This window comes from Mirounga leonina, unplaced genomic scaffold (genome assembly GCF_011800145.1).
Source record: "Mirounga leonina isolate KUSES-001 unplaced genomic scaffold, KU_Mleo_1.0 Mir_178, whole genome shotgun sequence".
NCBI lineage: Eukaryota > Metazoa > Chordata > Mammalia > Carnivora > Phocidae > Mirounga > Mirounga leonina.
The window spans coordinates 26,945,634-26,963,616 of NW_023270464.1; the positions used below are offsets into that span (position 1 = coordinate 26,945,634).

Here is a 17,983-nt window from a genome sequence, read left to right on the forward strand (position 1 = left end):
GACGGTCCTCAGGGTGGAAGGAGGCACACACCTCTCTTCCCTTGATAACAGAATCCCACTTTTATTTGGGGTGACAGAGTATACAGCTAGAAGACAGTCTGCCACCCTCCTCTGGAGGGCTAGGTTCCGGCCAATGAGATGTGAGCAGAACTGAGCAGGCTGCTTAAAGGACGCTAACTCCAATGAAGAGCGTACTCCTTTTGATCTTCCCTCCCTCCTCCTTCCCCTGGATCAAAGTCATCTTGATGCAGGTGCTCCAGGAGCCATCTCAGAACTTGCCATGAACTTGAGGATAAAAACCACTGCCCGGAAGAATGGAGCAGGATAAGAAAGGGGCTGGGCGCCAGATGACTGAGGAGCTACAATACCAGCCCTCAGTGCTTCACTTTCCAACTGCTTCCCTGAAAGAAAAATACAACACTAACAACAAAGCCCTCTCTCTTGTTTAAGCCACTTTAAAAGGAGCTCCGTTTTCTGTTACATGCAGCCTACTAATCTAATCCTACAAAGCCGGGATATATTAGTTTGCTAGGGCTGCCCTAACAGAGTATGGCAGATCAGGTGGCTTAAACAACAGGACATTTTCTTGCTGTTCTGGAGGGTAGAAGTCCCAGATTGAGGCATCGGCAGGGTTGGTTTCTTCGGAGACGTCTCTCCTTCACGTGTAGATTCCTGTCTTCTCCCTGTGTCTTCACATAATCTCTCCCCGATATGACTGTGACCAAATTTCCTCTTCCTATAAAAGACAGCATATTGCATTGAGACCAATCTTTGCAACCTCATTTTAACTTAGTTACCTCTTTAAAGACCCTGTGTCCAAATACAGTCACATTCTGAGGACTGTGATTAGGACTTCAACATAGGAAATCTGGGGGCCATACAGGTCGGCCCATAATACAAAACATGAATGAAGAGGTTTATTGTGGCTTTTTTTTGTAATAGCAGAAAAGTTGGTAATGTGTCCATCAATGGGGGGGGGTAATAGGGAAATAAACTAGTGGTGTATTAATACCAAAGCACGCTCTACGGAAGTATGAAGAATGAAAGTTCATCGTGTCATATCGCTAAGCGCAAAACACTTAAGGAACCAAAATGCTTCCTGATATGTACATTGTGCTGCCAAAGACATACATATAAATGCAACAAAATGTGTATGAATCACACTTCTAGAGACATTTTGATGTTTGTAAATGTATAGAAAAATGTCTATGTGACAAAACTGATTGGAGTACAGTTGTGGGGTGGAGGAGAACGTTTGAAACTTTGTAGAATGTTTGGATATCTCACAACTACAGTAAGTGATGCGTGTCTTTCTTACATAATGAAAAACCTAAAAGAAAGATCAGATCAGCCATTTAAAACTCGTGTAATCTGGAAGCATCTCTGCCCAGACTCTTTTAAAATAAGAAACAAAAAAAAGATTCAGCCTTGAAATGCATTAGTCAGAGCCTACAGTACTGGGTTAAAATCAGATGAAATACTGAAGTTGTCTTAAAAATGAAAAAAAAAGGGGAGGGGGAATTATTCGCGTTCCAGAGATGACGGTGATCCTGCAGGTTGAACGGAATCCTCCGCGACCAGCAGCCAAGCAGCGGGCCCCGTCCTTCCGCGACCTTCTGGAAAAGCAGAGCTACCGCCGCTCGCTTCCAGGTAAGCGGCTGTTCGCCGAGGCGGCCGCAGGAGACGGAGAGGAAGCGTCCGTGGACACTCCGGACCCGGCTTCCCCCGAGCCCAGGCAGCTCCCAGGACTTGCACCTCCAGTGCCCTCTCAGGCCACAAACCGAGGCCCCGCGAGGCGCTGTCCGGCGGCCCCCGGAGGCCCTGGCGGGGCTGTGGACCTGGCTGCGCGGGCAGGGAGAAAAAGGACAGGCCTCGGCGAGCAAACGCGCGGGCGATGCGCGGCGACCCAGCTCGGGCCGAGAGCCCCATCCCGCCCGCGGGCGGGACCCCGGGGGCGGGGCGGGGCCAAGATGGCGCGGGGGCGGGGCCTCCAGAGGCGGCTACGAGGCGGGGCCTGGTAGGTCGGCGCGGGCCTGGGGGCGGGGCGGGGCCCGGCGGGGGCGGGGCCCGGCGGGGGCGGGGCCCGGCGGCGCGCGCACCGCTGGCTTCCGCGGCGGCGCGGCGAAGATGGCGGCCTCTGGCTGGGCGCGCGTGGCCCTGGTCGTCCTCTGCGCCTCCGACCTGCTGCTGCCGCCGCTGCCGCCCGGGGCCTTCGCTGCCGAGGGCGCGGCCGGGACGTCGGGCGAGGCCGGCCCGCCTCCGCGGAAGAAGAAGAAGGACATTCGCGACTACAACGATGCGGACATGGCGCGTCTTCTGGAACAGTGGGAGGTCTGCGCGCGCACGTCCGCCCCAGCTTCTCGGCGTCCCGGGCCCTGCGCCCGCTGGCCCCCGGCGCCCTCCGCACCCTCGCCCGGCCGCCTCCCGGCCCCCCGAGGGCCGCTCTGCCCGGGCCAGGCGCCGGCCCCCGCCCCAGCGCTCCCCGGGGCGCTCTTGCCGCGCTTCCCTGGCCACGCGCGTCCCGGGCCGGCCCCTCCCGCCTCTGCCCTTCTGTACCTACGGGGCCCCCGTGGTCGGTGGGCCCGGCACGTGCGGAGGGAGACCTTTCCGCTCTGCTCAGGAATGTGGGGGGGGGGCCTGAAGATCGTCCTTTTGAGAGGACCGTCTCCGCTTGGACGGGTGGCCGGCCCCCTAGATCAGTAGGATTTCAGGCTTCTCGTTCTGCTGTATTCTCTGCTGAGAGTTTCGTAATGGGGGTGGTGGAAGCAAAGGCCGCTGGCTCTCCGTAAACCCACATTTCCTTTAAAGGAGCAGAGACCTGTTTCTGCGAGAGTAAGTTTTTTGGTTCGTTACTTGAATGCACTGGAGTGCGTGATCTTTTCAGAGAAGGCTCAGCAAAGGAGAACACGTTGTGCCTTTTTCCCTCGCAAAGGCGGTTGTACCGTCCTGGCTGATTGGCACAGCTGGTGGCGTGGAGTCAGAAACGTGGGTTCTGCTCGCTGTGTAATCTTGGGCAAGTCCTGTTTCCTCTCTAGGCCTCAGGTTCCTTATCTGCAGAATGAGGTTTTACCCGATGACTCCTTGCCGCGCTGATGTCTTTTTGTTTTGTGGGCATCGCTGTGTACATGGGCGTGTCTGATAGAGACTTTCAGAGTTTAAAATACCATCTGATGAATTGGACTAGAAGAAAGCAGACTTGTGTTTCCGTATTTATCTGCAGGTGATGATGGCGAGATTGGGGTGGCTTTGAGTGTGCGCCCCACTGATGAAGAGGGAACTCCGGGCAGCAGTTCCTTCCACCTTTACTGTCTCCTTTTCTGTCTCCCGTCTCTTTATAGACTTGAGCAAATGAAGGTTTTGACCCCCCCCAAAGAAGAACACTACCTCTTGAGGAAATCCTACCCTGCAAATACTAAGACTGTGAGCTAGACAGAGGGGCTGCTGCGGAGATGAGCAAGGGATCCGCCATCAGGAACTGTAGGTGACAGGACGAGTAACCCTAACACAAAGTAGGAATTGCCGAGTTCTGTAAAAAGGAAGAAAGTGTCGTGGGACTTTCAAAAGGTCCCAGGGAGGAAATGGCATTTTAGATACTCGAGGGTGGTGTGGGAGCAGGGCCACAGGAGCTGGGGTGGGGGGGCACATGGGAAGGGGACAGAATGGTGCAGATGGTAATTGCCTAGGCTTTGGAATCGGACTGCCTGGTCTCAGACCACTTGTGAGTTTGGGCTGCTGAAGAACCTGCCCGCACTGTTAGTTTCCTTATCTGCAAAACAGAGGCGTTAGTAGTACCCACCCCAGAGTAGTTGGAGTATTAGCTTTAAGAGAGCCTGGAAGGAACATAGGGTAGCGCAACTCCCGACTGGAAGCCGTGCAAATATGAATCAGGTATCTTAGCTGGAAAAGGCTCTGTCTGAAGTTAAGTGTGGGAAGGTTGGTGGAGACCAGGTTGGCCTGGGCCCTGAGTGCTCTGGGGTCTACACTTTATTTAGAAGGCAATACACAGTCGCTGATGAGTTTGCAAAGCTGCATGACCCAAATACTATGATACTGGGACGCTTACACGTGATCATCCCTACCTCCGGACAGAAATGTGCGTTCACTGTCTCATGTTCCCTCTGTATGCAGACATAGTTTTATAGCTGAGAGCATAACATCAATGTAATTTTCTGCTGTTCATTTTTTCACTTGATATATTGAGTGTTTCCCCGGGGTAACTTGCACAGTGTTCATAATACTCTGTAAAGCCTTCAGAGGATGCCCTGGAGTGGATGTTTCAGCTGCTGGGAGGTTTTGAATTGGGGATATCATGATTAGAAAAGATGGATTGGTTGGCAAAGGTTAGGATGGATGGGCAGGGAGAGAATCTGAAGGCAGAAACGACTACTTAGTTAATATTTACTGAGTTTTCATTAGCTAACAAGACTACTCTGAGCGCATTCACTCATCTCATGTTCTTACCTTGTTTTCTAGATGATGACAAGGAAGCCCAGAGAGGTTAAGTAACTCTCCCAAGGTCAAACAGCAAGTAAGCTGAATTTCAGGCTTGGTCATTTGACTTGCAGGCCTGTTCTTTTAGCCACTTTACTACAGTTCCATACACACTGGCGAGCAGAAGTGCAAATGAAAGGTAATGAGGACGACCTGGATTAAGCCAGAGGCTGCAGGATCCAAGTGGAAGAGAGAACTGCGAGAGATTGTATGCGCAGCTTGGTTGGCTGGTGGATTGTGTGACCAGGCAGGAGACAGCATGATGTGCTAGAAGGTTGGGTTTTGAACCAGCTTTACCGCTTGGTAACTCTGTGACCCTCGTTTTCCTAACCGTAAAGCCAGAGACATCCCCCTTCGAGGGGTGCCGTGCAGACCAGATGAGCTAATGTTTGCAGACCCTCCACAAACGTGAGCTCCCCCCCGCCCCAGGAGCTGGGATTTTTTCCTCCCCCAGTGGCAGTCCCTAAATCCATCTCCCAATTCCTTCCCACTAGTGTGAGAATTGGTGTGCCATGGAGAGGCCTGCCCCACGTGGGTGGGGTGGGGATGGGTAAAGGGAATGCTTTCCACTGGGTTAGACTTAATGCTGAGTCCCAACTGGTGTAGGAAAACCAAAGACAGTTCTTTTCATTACACCTTACAGTGCAGGCAGGTGGGGGGAGGATTCCAGAGCCAGCAATGTGGGTTTGCTCTTCAGTGTCACCCCTGCTGGCATGTGACCTTGAGTGAGTTATTTGTCTTCTCTGGGCCTCACCCACCCCACGTTCCCTCGGGGCCTTGTAGGGCCATCCTGAAGGCTCGGCGCCGGCTGCTCCATACACGCTAGCTAGGGTTACCATCAGGGACCACAGGAGCAAGGAAAGGATCTGCTGAAAGGGGAGTCAGCTTTGTGACTGAATCTGACTCAGCAGTGGAGAAGTGGGGAAGACGGCTGAAAATGCCTAGAGGCAGGGCTGGCCTGTTTCTGGGGAGTGCCTGGGGCTAGGGGCTTGATGGCAGTCCTCAGAGAAAGTAATGACCACAGGTGAGATTCTGCAGGGAAGAAGCCTTGGGACAGTGGAGAGCTGGACTGATAGCCGCATTGGGGCACTGTTCTACGCCCCCACCCCTGTGTTTTTGTAACTGAAACAAATACACAAATTTCCAAGGATGGAAATTAAAGTTGCTTGAAACAATCCTTACACTTGCTATAGGCACTGGACTTGAGATTATTTAGTTTTCATTAAGTGTCGCCTGTGACCTACTGAGTTAATTTCATGACCTCTTGAGTGAAATCAGTTTGAAAAACATAAATGTTCTAGGTTCCTGAGCCAGTTAGAAGTCTTGAGGTGTTTTAAGGAGATCATAACCGATGTTATGGAGGAGTAGAACGAAAACAGAAACAGCCCGTGAATTTGGCGACCAGGCGGTCCTGTGTGATTTTGACAGTGTGATTTCCGGAGTTGGTTGGAGGTGTGATTGTTGGGGCCAGCACAGGCTGTTTACTGCTTGTCTTTGTGTCATTGAATCCCCAGACCCTAGGAGGGAGATGTCGTCCCCCTCCCCCCATCATAGGTGAGGAAAGGGATTTTCTAAGCTGCCCAAGATCCTGTGACGGGACAGCACGTGCCCCTGACTGCGGATGGCCATCAGCTCACAAAGCAGGAGGGGAAGGAAATGGGTCAGTTGGGAGGGTTGCAGAGTTGAGGAGAAGCTTGGTATGTTGTGTGTAGTCGCACTGCTGGGGCCTCGGGGATCACCTAGCTCTGCTTTTCTTTTTATAGACGAGGAGGCGGGCCCAGGGGAGTAAGGAGTCCTATGCAAGGTCACCCAGGTGGTTAGGTAGAGCTAACGCTAGATCCCAAATCTGGAATAAAGGGCTCGCCTCCAAGCACTACTGTAGAAGTCTCTCGTGCTCATCCTTTATTGAAAATATTTTAAAGTGCGTTATTGCTGGTGTCCTCGGTGATTTGTCAAGAGAACCACGGAAGAGTGATGCCGGGGCTTTGTTTCATTCTAGGTTGGTCGCTTTTCTGGGTTCTTTTCGATAACAGCTTTATTGTGAGATCATTCACTTGCCATACAATTCAGCCATTTAAAGTGCACATTCCAGTGGTGTATTCAGAGGGTCATGCAGCCATCACCACTCTCAATTTTAGAACATTGCCATCGCTCCAAAAATAAAACCTCATCTTACTCCCTCTCCCTCACTTCTCCCAACCCTCCAGCCAGCCCTAGGCAGCCACTAATCTCTGTTCTGTTCTGGACATGTCACCAGCGGCCCCGTACACCTGGTCCTCTGTGTGTGGCTTCTGTCACTTAGCATAGTGTTTTCGGGGACCATCTACCAGTACTTAGGTTGTTTTTGTTTTTGTGGCTGGAATTATTCGTCTTTTCTCTGAAGAACTCTGGTTTTTATTTTTTTTTATTTTTTTATTTTTTTATTTTTTAAAGATTTTATTTACTTATTTGACAGAGACAGAGACAGCGAGAGCAGGAACACAAGCAGGGGGAGTGGGAGAGGGAGAAGCAGGCCTCCCGCCGAGCAGGGAGCCCGATGCGGGGCTCGATCCCAGCACCCTGGGATCATGACCTGAGCCGAAGGCAGTCGCTTAACCAACTGAGCCACCCAGGCGCCCAGAACTCTGGTTTTTAAATATTTTTATTCATTGATCTATTTACCTGCCTTCCTACCTGTGAAAAGTCATGTGTCCCTTTTGATGCCTCCCAGTTCCAGCCTAATACCACAGGGTATATTCTTCCCCCTTCCACTGCTAGAACTCCCTTCCCCAAAGTGAAGAATGGGGCTGTCATTATCCTTAATACATTTACTCCTCGTGGAAGCCTAGATAGGATTCACGGATGGTAGTTTGAGGCTTGCTAGTTCACCCCACTGCAAAAACCAAGCCTGCTAACTAGAACTGAGTATTTGTTCTTACTGTTTAGTTAACGTTGACGTACGTGAAATGCAGATTTTAAGTGTAGGGTGCTATGAATTTTGACAAATGGATACATCTGTGTCATCCACGCCACCATTAAGAAAGAGAACATTCCCATGACCTCAGAAAGTTCCCTTGTGTCCCTTCTCAGTCAGCCCCACCTCATTCCGCCTCCCAGGGGCCACCACTGTTCTAACTTGTCATCCTAGGTTAATTGTGTTTGAGCTTAAACTTTAAGTAACAGGCTTATAGCACGTCTGATTTTTGTGCCTGGCTTCTGTCACTCAGTCTTGTCTTTCTGAGGTTTGGGACACATCTTCAGTGCTGTGTTGCAGCTCACTGTAGGACCGAACCAGAATGTGGCCATTTTTACAATCTACCGTGCTGGGTAGATTCTTCCAGAGGGAAAGCACTGTTAAGCCATTACAGGGCTCTGGTGACCTGGAGTGATGGGTGCTAAGTCCCGCTGGAGACTTGGGCTTCCCCCAGAGGTTGCCTAGAGGAGGGAAGCTCCTGGGTCTCCTTTTTCCTGGGAGAACTTGGGTCGTCCGCCTGCACCTGCCGGCCGACAAGCGCATTCTAATGACTCGAGTGCTCTGTGCTCTCTTCTCATAGAAGGATGACGACATAGAAGAAGGGGATCTCCCAGAGCACAAAAGACCCTCGGCGCCTATCGACTTCTCTCAGATAGACCCGGGCAGGCCCGAGAGCATCCTGAAGATGACCAAGAAGGGGAAGACGCTCATGATGTTCGTCACTGTGTCCGGAAGCCCCACGGAGAAGGAGACGGAGGAGATCACCAGCCTCTGGCAGGGCAGTCTTTTCAATGCCAACTACGACGTTCAGAGGTAAAGCACCAGCAGGCCGGCTGGGGCCCGCGCAGTCCTCACCTCAGGCCCTGGGCCTTCCTGTCTCGGATTTCCCCTTACGTTTATTTCTCTCTCTTTTAAGAAGAACATTTATTATTGGTCACAGCCAGCAAGCTTTTTTTTTTAATATTTCATTTGATCCTCAAGTTTTATTTATCTTTGTATCTTTAACTCTGTCGGGGGAGGGTAGCGGACACGCTGCGGCGGGTCAGGTGCGCGGCCCGGCGCTCCCTCGGCCGCGTGCTCTACTCCGCACCCTCCGGCTCCCAGCTCTCCTACAGCGCTGCGCCTTTCGTCCCCATGAGCTGGGGCAGGGCGGTCTCTGCGGGGCAAAGGAGTCACAGCCTGGCCACGTGCCCCCCTGGGGGGGGGGGGTCCCTCCACGTGGGACAGCTTTCCCACTCGGCCTTGGAGCCGACTGCCGAATCCAGGTGAAGCGGTGGGGTTCCTTCAGCCCAGCGCGGCCCTCCCGTGCAATGCTCAGGGATTTCCTTTTTCCTCCTCAGTAACGGTCCTGAAATTCAGGGTCTTCAAACGTCCTAGTTCAGGAAACAGAAATGACAAAATGTGAAGGAACACTTAGTGTCTGCGATGGCGTGATGCTTTCATTAGCTTGAGCAGACGCATAGGGAAACAGGTAAACGGTCAGAGCCCCCGCTGCCCTCCCAGGGGCGGGGCATGGCCCTCAGGGACGAGGCCTTCGTGCCCCTGGCCACACCGGTGGGCCGCCTAGGCCCCATTCTGCTCCTCTTCCCCCTTGGGACCTGCTGAGTGCTGGCGTACGTGGGCTGCCTGTTACCCTCGGGGCTCGGGATCTCCGTCCAGTGGCCGAGTGTGTCTCCGACCCCTCGTGGGCCCCTTACGATGACCCAGCCTAAGCCCATGGTTTTCAGCCTTTGTCCGCAGAAGGCTTTTGGCAGAGGAAACCTTCACTGGGCACCTCAGGATGCAGAACAGACGCCCTCCTCCACGGCGGCAGCCCCGCAGTGCCGGGGGCGGTTCCCCAGGCCCCTCGCCGACGCTGTCTCTTAGCGCGGGCATCCACGCCCCACACAGCCCAGCTTCTGTGTCTCTGGGATTTGAGCTGAGGCGTGAAATCGTTTAGTCAGTAGCTAAACTACAGGTTTTTGTCCTGTGTTCATGTTGAATTTGGGAGGGATGATTTTTCCTGGTTGCATGCCACAGAGTGGCTCTGAGCCATTCGTGCTTTACTAGTGTGTTCTGACCATACGATCGCATGTCTCTGTCAAGGTTCATCGTGGGATCGGACCGTGCGATCTTCATGCTTCGTGATGGGAGCTACGCCTGGGAGATCAAGGACTTTTTGGTCGGCCAAGACAGGTGTGCCGATGTCACCCTGGAGGGGCAGGTGTACCCCGGCAGAGGAGGGGGGAGCAAAGAGAAAAATAAAACAAAGCAAGAGAAGGGCAAGAAGAAGCGGGAGGGGGACCCGAAGTCTCGGGCCGCCACGGCTGCAAAGGAAGACAATCGAGCTGGGAGTAAGAGGGAGGAGTTGTGAGCGGCCGCTGAGGCCCCTTGGGAGGAGCCCCCCGGGCGGGGGCAGGCGGGAGCACCGCTCGCCGAGGACATCCTGCTTTCTTCTGGAAAGGCTCTGCCGTAGGACCAGTTTGTGGTCCACGTGAGAAGTACCGTCTAAAAGGCTTCAAGTAGGACAGAGGTCTCGTCATTCCTGTTGGACAATGACACTTCCACGTTTACCAGAAAATCACTGTAAATGGAAACCCAACCATTGCTTTTGCCATTTCTGTCTGGGGGCGTCACTGGCTCCTGCGGCCCCACCCCCTCCCCTCGCCGGCCCTGACCCAGGGCTCGCTGTGTCCGTGCTCCCCTCCTTTCTGTTCACGGAAGCGCTGCCACGTTCTAATCAGACCTGGACTCAGCGGGACTGGGCTCTTTGGGCCGCAAACTCGGTTTTTGGGACTGTGATGTCGAGCACGCCCTGGGAGCCCCGCGTGGCGCTCTGGGGCCTGAATGTGCGGTCAGGACGCCGGGATGTCTGACCCCGACATCGGTGCAGAGAAAATCACGTAGCCTGGAAAGCCCAGGTCTGCACTGTGAGTCCCCAGAGGGGTTCTCGGTACCCGTCTGGGTTTACATGGTCTGTACGGTCGGGGCTGTCTTTCCTGTCCTCGTGTGGGGCAGCCGTGCCGCTGTCGAGGGTTCAAGCGCGCCGTCCTGCGATGACGCTGAAGGGTGGGCATCGGGAGTCTGCAGGTGGGACGGAAGACTCGTGACCTCGTTCGTTTCTGAACATTTTTCTTCGATGAAGTGCCTAAACTTGGGGTGTTCAGTGTGGTGCTAACATGGCTCAGTACCTGCTCCTGTTGGGAATTGCTGTTCATGCAGCAGACGGGACTTGTGTGCGGGTGTTACTGGTAGGAACTAAAGTTATTTGTACAAAACTTCCATTGTGATTTCAGCAAGTGAAGACTAGCTCGTGTCCGTGCTTCCAGGTGTTACTGCTGGAGGAAGGTACAAAGGGACAAGTCCGTGCCTACCCCCTGCCGCTGCCTCATCTCAGGGGAAGCTCCCGTTCTTTGTTTCCAAGGGGAAAAAAGTTCACCAGCATCTTCTAGTGACGTGTTTCTTCCAGCCTCTGTGTCCCCTGATTTGGCAACTATTCAGATTTCCCTTGGATGAAGCGTGCGGACGGATGTCCACCCTGCCGTCCCCGCCTCCAGCCGCCCTCGCGGCGGGGCTGAAGGGCATCAGGCCCAGTCAGAGCTAATCCCGGGGTCCGTGTGCCTCGGCCACCTCAGGAGGAGGGCTTTCTTGTGTCCCCTGCTCCTTGAATGGGGGCGCGTGAGGCTGGGGCTGCAGCTCCCCGGCCCCGGCCCGACGAGGGCTGTCTGAGCCCCTGGATCCAGCCCCGGGTGCCTGGCTGCGTTCAGTTTTTACCTCGGGAATCTGCTGGCTTTCTATCCACTCTAGCTGATACGGATCATTGCTTTACCCGACATGGGGAGGGTACCCTTCACACTGCCCTGTACCTTGTATTTTCACGTGAGGATGTACTAACCTCACTGCTTCCTGTGCAGCGGGTGGCCACGTCAGCCAGTGTTTAGAGCGTCGGTTAGCGTGCTGGGCACACAACAGCCCCTCCTGTCCTGAAACTTAATGACCCGGTGGAGGAAGACAGATACTCATCACACATAAAATGCAGGGCACTTGGGTGGCTCGGTTGGTTAAGCGACTGCCTTCAGCTCAGGTCGTGGTCCTGGAGTCCCAGGATCGAGTCCCGCATCGGGCTCCCTGCTCGGCGGGGAGTCCGCTTCTCCCTCTGACCCTCCCCCCTCTCATGCTCTATTTCATTGTCTCTCTCAAATAAATAAATAGAATCTTTAAAAAAAAAAAAGAAAGAAAAGAGGTGTACAGTGCCAGGAGGTGGGGGTGGAGGCGGGGGGAACCTTCAGATGGTCAGAGGGGTCCTCCCTGAGGCAGGAGGCAGAGGAACCGTCTGTGCAAAGGCCCTGTGGTTAGAAGGAGCAGAGGAGGGATGGCAGGAAGCCAACGAGGAGTCGGGGGCATAGTGCAACACCCGCCTGAAGAGGGACGAGTTACACGGGGCCTGGCAGGAATTTGGGGCACCCTGAAGGATTTTGAGCTGCGCTGGGGTGAGCATGAGAGACCATCCCACCTGTACTTGGCTGCACTGAAGAACTGATTGCGCGGGGCCCCCGGTGCGTGTGAGGGACAAGTTGGAGAGTATTTCAGTAGCTCAGGCCACAGCTGCGGGTGGCCCCAGTGAGCGGCGTGGCGGTGAGGGGTGACCCACAGTTGACCCGCATACTGCCTGCTGGTGGACCCTTGGGTTTTTCCTTAGTACGTGGAGCTGCCAGAATATTTTGGTAACTTTATATCTGAAGGGCAAATTCCTAGCCGTGGAATTGCTAGAACAAACAAAATGTAACATTTGGTCTGTGTTGCCAAACTGCTGTCCCGAGCGGTTTTGCGCTCTTGCACCTTCACCAGCGATGGGGCTCAGATCCTCGCTGGCGCCGGGCACTGCGCTGGCCACCGCCAGAGATGCAGACCCCGTAGCTGCCTCGGCCAACGAGAGAGAGGTGTTGAAGAGAGGGCGGCGGGACATATGCAGATCCCTGCAAATGAGAGTTCAGTCTTGCCTGTTCGTGTTGGTGTTAATGTCTTGATCCAATACGCTTGCGTGGTAGCTTTTGTCTACCGCCTGTGAGACACGAGAGCTTCGTTAGGTAGACCGCCTTCCTCCCTTTGTCCTCACGCCCTCTGGGTTTTGATGGTTATTCTCTGGTTTTTAGTACTTCTGGTGCTTTCCTTCACAGATTATGTTAAACCTCTTGCTGTTTTTTATTACCAATTTCAGTAGCATGTATGCACCCCTAATCAAGGCAGGGAGTTCACAAACTTTCTCCTACTGCCCCGATCCTTGTGAGCCGTGTTATGTGTATTGGTCTGAGACCAGCCACTCTCTCTCCTTCATAATGACTGCCTTTTCTCTCAGCTTCCTGGGGATCCTTCCTCAATGAGAACATTCAGTAATTCTGCTAGGAAGTCTTAGTGTTGATTTTCCTTTTTTTTTTTTGAATTCTCGTAAAAGATGGTGTGTTACTTTCCATTGCAGATTCAGGGATTTTTTTTTTTTTCCTTATCGTTTTGGAAACATTTGTCTTTTACTTTTGTGTTGGGGTTTTGGGCACCCATTTTTTTCTTAGTTCTGATGTGAGTTTTTTTTTTTTTTTTTTTCATTTCATTCTGTTTTTAATCTCAGTGAGCTGTTTTTATTAAAATTCAAGGTTTTATTAAATTTTATGAACTCAGAAAGTCCAAATGGAGAATCTCCCCCTTGGGTTATATTTTTTTCCCCCAGAATGGACTATTTCTCTGTGTTCATCAGTGTATTTGTTCTTCTGTTGTTGTTTGGTAATTTCCAAATGTTTGGATGGCTGCCAGTTCATTGCTTTTCCCCCTCTTGTTCATGCTTAGTGGACACAGCGTTTCCCAGACGTTGGCCCACAGCATCTATTTTAGGTGAATTCTGACTCCCCTTGCTCCTCTGAGTGTTGTTTTGTTTCGCTGGAGCTGTGATCCAAGGGCTCAGGGTGCCGTCCCTCAGCTTTTCCGTAGCTGAGCAGGACCAGCAGGGGCCCAGGCAGGGCTGCGTGCGGTCTGGCTTGACAGGCAGGCTCTGCGCTCCTGTGGTTTCTACCCAGTGTCCTGGATTAGGCGGCTCCTCCCCACGGTGGTGGGAGGGGGTGACCACCATTCCTGGAAGCCACTTGTCACATCTTTGGAGAGTTTAAAACACTAGCAGTGGACCTTGGACCGTCGGCTCCCCTCAGGGAGGGTCTGGCTGGAGTGTTCTTTGCTTCACTCTGGGAAAACCAGGTCTTCTGTGCCCAGAATGTGGGGTGCTGCCCTTGGCCAGGGCAGGACGAGGGGGCGGGGGCGGGGGGCGAGGCGCTCGCTGCAGGCACATGGTGGAGGGGGGTCACCAAGCACAGCAACCAGCATCAGTCAGATTTTAATGCTGTACATAAAAAATATAGTTAATGTTAAAAAAAAAAAACAACACCTGACAACAGTTGACCTTGTTAGAGATGGAATCAGAGCAGGGATGAGGGTGGACGGTGAGGCCACGCTGGAGAAGCGTGGGGTCGAGTCATCCTCTGTTTTCACAGTTCATACTCCCTGACTTCCCAGGTTCTTGCTTCCAGAGGAAGAACTGAAATCCTTATTTTTACTAAGGTAACATGACAGCGATGTTAAGAGATCTCTATAGAAGGAAGAAATTCATCCGCCAACACCTCGCCGAGCTCTCGAAGCTCCTGTCATTTGACCACATGTCCTTCAGAGCATGATCTCTGCACTTTCTGTCCTGGCAGAAAGACCAATCCCTCTTCAGCTCTTACCACTTAGCTTTCTATTGTAATACAGCGTCCACATCGCCATACAGACTTCACGTCTGATGCTTAGCAGCGCTGTGATGCTCCCATGCTTTTGCTGTGCCTTGATTTTACTCACCAGACCGATGTTGGGGAGAAAGTCGGGCCAGACCACAGTGCCAAGCATGGCTCTGTTAACGGTCTTCACCTCACTGTCCACGCATCCCCCTCTGGCAGCGTCGGCTTCAACCCAAGCCCACCCGGCTCGCACGAGTGACCCTACCCCGCACCCCCTTGGTCGTGGCCATTTGCCCCGGACGTGGGCCCCTCACGCCAGAGACTGAATGACCCGGTGGCTGAGTCACTGAGAGATGAGCAGCTAGAGTGAAGGCGTCAGAACCTCTCTTGGTGAAGTTTCTAGATTTGCCCTGCATTTCTGACCTCCTGGGCCTTGACTGTTTAGGTTGACTCAGGATTCTGAGAGCGAGCTCTGGGTCCTTGTAATCAACTTTCCCCCAGAGCTGCTTTGGAGAGGGCTCTGCTGCTGATCTAACCAGCCCCGGCCCCATCTGGTTTGTCTGATTCTCCGATGACGTGTGTCAGAAGAGGATAAATCCAAGCGCAGGTGTAAAGCCCCCCGCACGGGGCTGGATCAGTGCTCCCTGCATCTCTTTCTAAACTGTTGAATGTTTGAGTTCTTTTTAGCTCCTCACAATCTTAAACTGAAACTCGTTCCTTGCCTCCCTGAAGATGAGTCCTTTAGTCTTGGCTTCAAGATTACTGGAAGAAAGGACATGTTCATGTTGTGTGTTGTCACTTTATTTCCAAAAGGATTATATCCATTTGCACCGTCACCAGCAGTATGTGAGAGTTTGTCCTCTTCTGCCCATTCTGCCAAACACTGACCAGAAAGGGGCATTATTTTTAATTCATTAGTGTATTTATTTGTTCAGAAAAACACTGATCACCTACATGCCAGCCATAGTTCAATACATATAAAACAGTAATTTATTTTAATTTGCGTGCCTTTGAATATTAGGGGGGCTTCGTGTTGTCTGTGCTTACTGAAAGTCCCTCCTGTGAAAGTGATTTGTTCTTTTGTCTCAAATCGATTGGTAGATTCTGTTCAACAAAAATTGTGTGCTGGACACTTGTTATAAATGACGAGGAAGACGTTATTCAAGAGAGCAAGGGGGGCGCCTGGGTGGCTCAGTCGGTTAAGCGACTGCCTTCGGCTCAGGTCATGATCCTGGAGTCCCGGGATCGAGTCCCGCATCGGGCTCCCTGCTCGGCGGGGAGTCTGCTTCTCCCTCTGACCCTCCTCCCTCTCATGTGCTCTCTCTCATTCTCTCTCAAATAAATAAAATCTTTTAAAAAAAAAGAGAGAGCAAGGGTGTGCCCCCAACGCTGAACGCAGCAAACAGCAGGGAGGCCCGAGGGCTGGGTGAGAGGAACCTGTTGGAAGGCTGGGCGTTCTTGCTAAACTGGCCACACGGGATTCTGACCGAAGGCAGGCCCAGGACTTGGGTGTCAAGGGTCGGGGGCAGGTGCTGGACTGACTTAGCAGGGTCCTCTGCCAAAACTGGGCTCAGCAGGCCAAGCCAGGGGCCTGGTTGCGATGAATCCTCAGGGGAGCCTGACTAGTTTGGTCAAGGACAGGAGTCTGCCCTCTCCTAGTTTTGCAATGTGTGTGTCCTTTGTTGAGCACAGTGTGAAATCTGGCGAAGTGTTTCCGTGAGGTGAGGCCGTGAGTTGACCCTCAGCTGGACTGGGTGAGTCCCAGGCTCAGTGCCGAGGGCGCGCTGCGGTGGGCAGGGACTGGGCTCTTCACCGGGGGTCCTGGGGATGCAGGTCTGAAAGGAGAAGCCTGAAGAGGAGAGTAGCTGAGTCGGACCCTCCAGTTCATTTGGGGCTGGGGGCCGAGGAGGAGGATGATGACCGCAGCGACAAGAAACTTGGCTCGGACTTGAGAACCTCCACAGCTTCCCGTTACCTGCCTCCCTGGAGCCTCGCACCCGCCCCGCCGCGGAGCCAGCCGAGGGGGCAGGGGCTGGCCGGCCGTGGCAGGGCCAGCGAGGGCTCCGCCTCCTTCACGGGACCCTGTCGGTGAACTGTTCCTTCTCTCCACCGTCCAGCCCCGAGAGCTAGGGACTGCTGGGGCAGCCGGGTGGCCAGACCCTCTAAAGCAACCAGGGTCTCCTGTTTAGAGTCCGCCCAACAGTTAGGGGTGTGTCCACCAGGGGGCAGCAGAGACCGGCCTCTGCCCGCGGGCTGCCTCCCTGGGGTGGGAGTCCATCAGCCCCTGTCCTAAGGAACCCGTCACTCCGTCTGCACCTGCCGGGCATCTGTGCACGTGTGAACACACCTCTTCCTCCGACTGCCTCTTTGGAACATGAAAGACTCCGATCCTTGTGTCGTCCACCCGTACTAATGCAGTTCGTCCTCGCAGTGACCCTAGGCAGGCGATGCTGGGTTGTCCCCCCTGCTTTACACACAAGGAAACCGAGGCACAGAGGAGTGGAGGGTTTTTCCCAAGGTCACACTGCTAGGGATTGACAAAGGCAGGATTCGAACCCGGGCAGTCAGGCTCTGCCTGGGAAGGGGCTGCTCCCACACGCGGCCAGTCCCCTCACTCACCCAGGACTCACTGAACACCAGCGGGCTCCTGGAACTGCGAGGGCGACGGGTAAGGTGACCAAGGCAGGCGAGTCCCTCTCTCGGCGGAGACAGTGCAGTAAAGATGCTCGGTGTCGTTCACCACCTTCTGAGAACCCACTGTGTGCAGGCTGTTGGCACACTGGATTTCGCTCACTCCCCCGAGCCACGGGCTTGCGTGGGGCCGGTTAGAGCGCAGGTCTGCAGTTGGACCCCCCAGCCCCCCACTGCCAGGCTGCGGCACTGTGGGCACGTTCAGTAAGCACCCGGCCCGGGCCCAGGGGGCTGAAAGTTCCCGCCTCCTGGGAGAATAACGGGGTTTAAGTGAGCAAAGCCACGGGAAGCACGCAACACGACGTTCCGTGCGTGCCGGCTGTTCCCACGTTTGGGGTTCTTAGGTGAGTGAACAGAGGCTCGTGGGGGTTGACCCAACTGTCCCAGTCACAGCTGGGGGGAGGCACCAGGCCTGCCTGGGGGGCTGTGCTCGCCCTGTAGCACAGCTCCCTAAGGGGCGGCAGAGGGGATGGCGGAGACTGCCTCGGAAACAGGACGGCCGTCTGCCCCGCACGCTGCCTGCAGCGCGGTGGCCTGCGTCCTTGGTGTTGCACTCCCAGCTCCTTGTGTGGCCCAGGGCCTGCACTCTGGCAGGGCCTTCATCCCGCAAAGGGCGAAGACCAGGGCCAGGTGGTCAAATCCCAAATCCTGGGTGGACCACAGGCTGACGATGCCATCTGCAGGACCAGGGATTCTAGTGGGCCCGTTCAGGAGGTCCCACCAAGTATCACAGGCCAGAAACTCCGGGGCCTCCTCCACCTGGACCACCTGAGCTGTAGCCGAGGCCGCTTGGTCGACTCCCCACAGGGCTCGTTGACCTGAACCACGCTTCTCCGTGCGTGCGCCTGCCGCTCAGATTCCATGCAGCCCTGGATGGACTAGAGAGGCCCGGCCGGCAGGGTGTTCCAGGCTTGGAGCGCGGTGCCTGGCAAACCCAGGGCAGTTCTCTGTCCTCCAGAGAAGCCTGCCGAAGTTTTCGAGGTGAAGCATCCGAGCCCACAGATTTGGGGCCCAGAGCAGCGTGGGCAGGGCGAGCTGCCGTCTGGAATGTCAGGAATTCCTGGGGACATGTGGTCCGCTCTGCATCTGCTCTTCCCGGCCAGGCCAGCCGGCA

At 54.1% G+C, this 17,983-nt stretch overlaps 1 protein-coding gene and 1 long non-coding RNA gene across 2 annotated transcripts; one reads left to right on the forward strand and one right to left on the reverse strand.

The window, feature by feature from the left end:
• LOC118023122 lies at positions 1-2,728 on the reverse strand. Its single transcript, XR_004682674.1, has 3 exons — positions 2,557-2,728; positions 2,100-2,257; positions 1-736 (listed from the first exon to the last, which is right to left on the reverse strand). It is a non-coding gene; the product is annotated as an uncharacterized LOC118023122 (long non-coding RNA).
• MESD (mesoderm development LRP chaperone) lies at positions 2,105-10,705 on the forward strand. The gene is made up of 3 exons (XM_035024266.1): positions 2,105-2,331; positions 8,025-8,257; positions 9,530-10,705. The coding sequence occupies exons 1-3, from the start codon at positions 2,128-2,130 to the stop codon at positions 9,795-9,797; spliced, it is 705 nt and encodes a 234-aa protein (XP_034880157.1). The 5' UTR covers positions 2,105-2,127; the 3' UTR covers positions 9,798-10,705.
• The last annotated feature ends 7,278 nt before the right edge of the window (positions 10,706-17,983 follow it).

What these genes read in the sequence shown, in the direction of transcription:
- MESD (XM_035024266.1), top strand. Translation starts at nt 2,128, where the DNA reads ATGGCGGCCTCTGGCTGGGCGCGCGTGGCCCTGGTCGTCCTCTGCGCC. An exon ending in GTCTTCTGGAACAGTGGGAG is followed by an intron (nt 2,332 to 8,024) that starts GTCTGCGCGCGC and finishes CTCTTCTCATAG; the next exon opens with AAGGATGACGACATAGAAGA. An exon ending in GCCAACTACGACGTTCAGAG is followed by an intron (nt 8,258 to 9,529) that starts GTAAAGCACCAG and finishes GTCTCTGTCAAG; the next exon opens with GTTCATCGTGGGATCGGACC.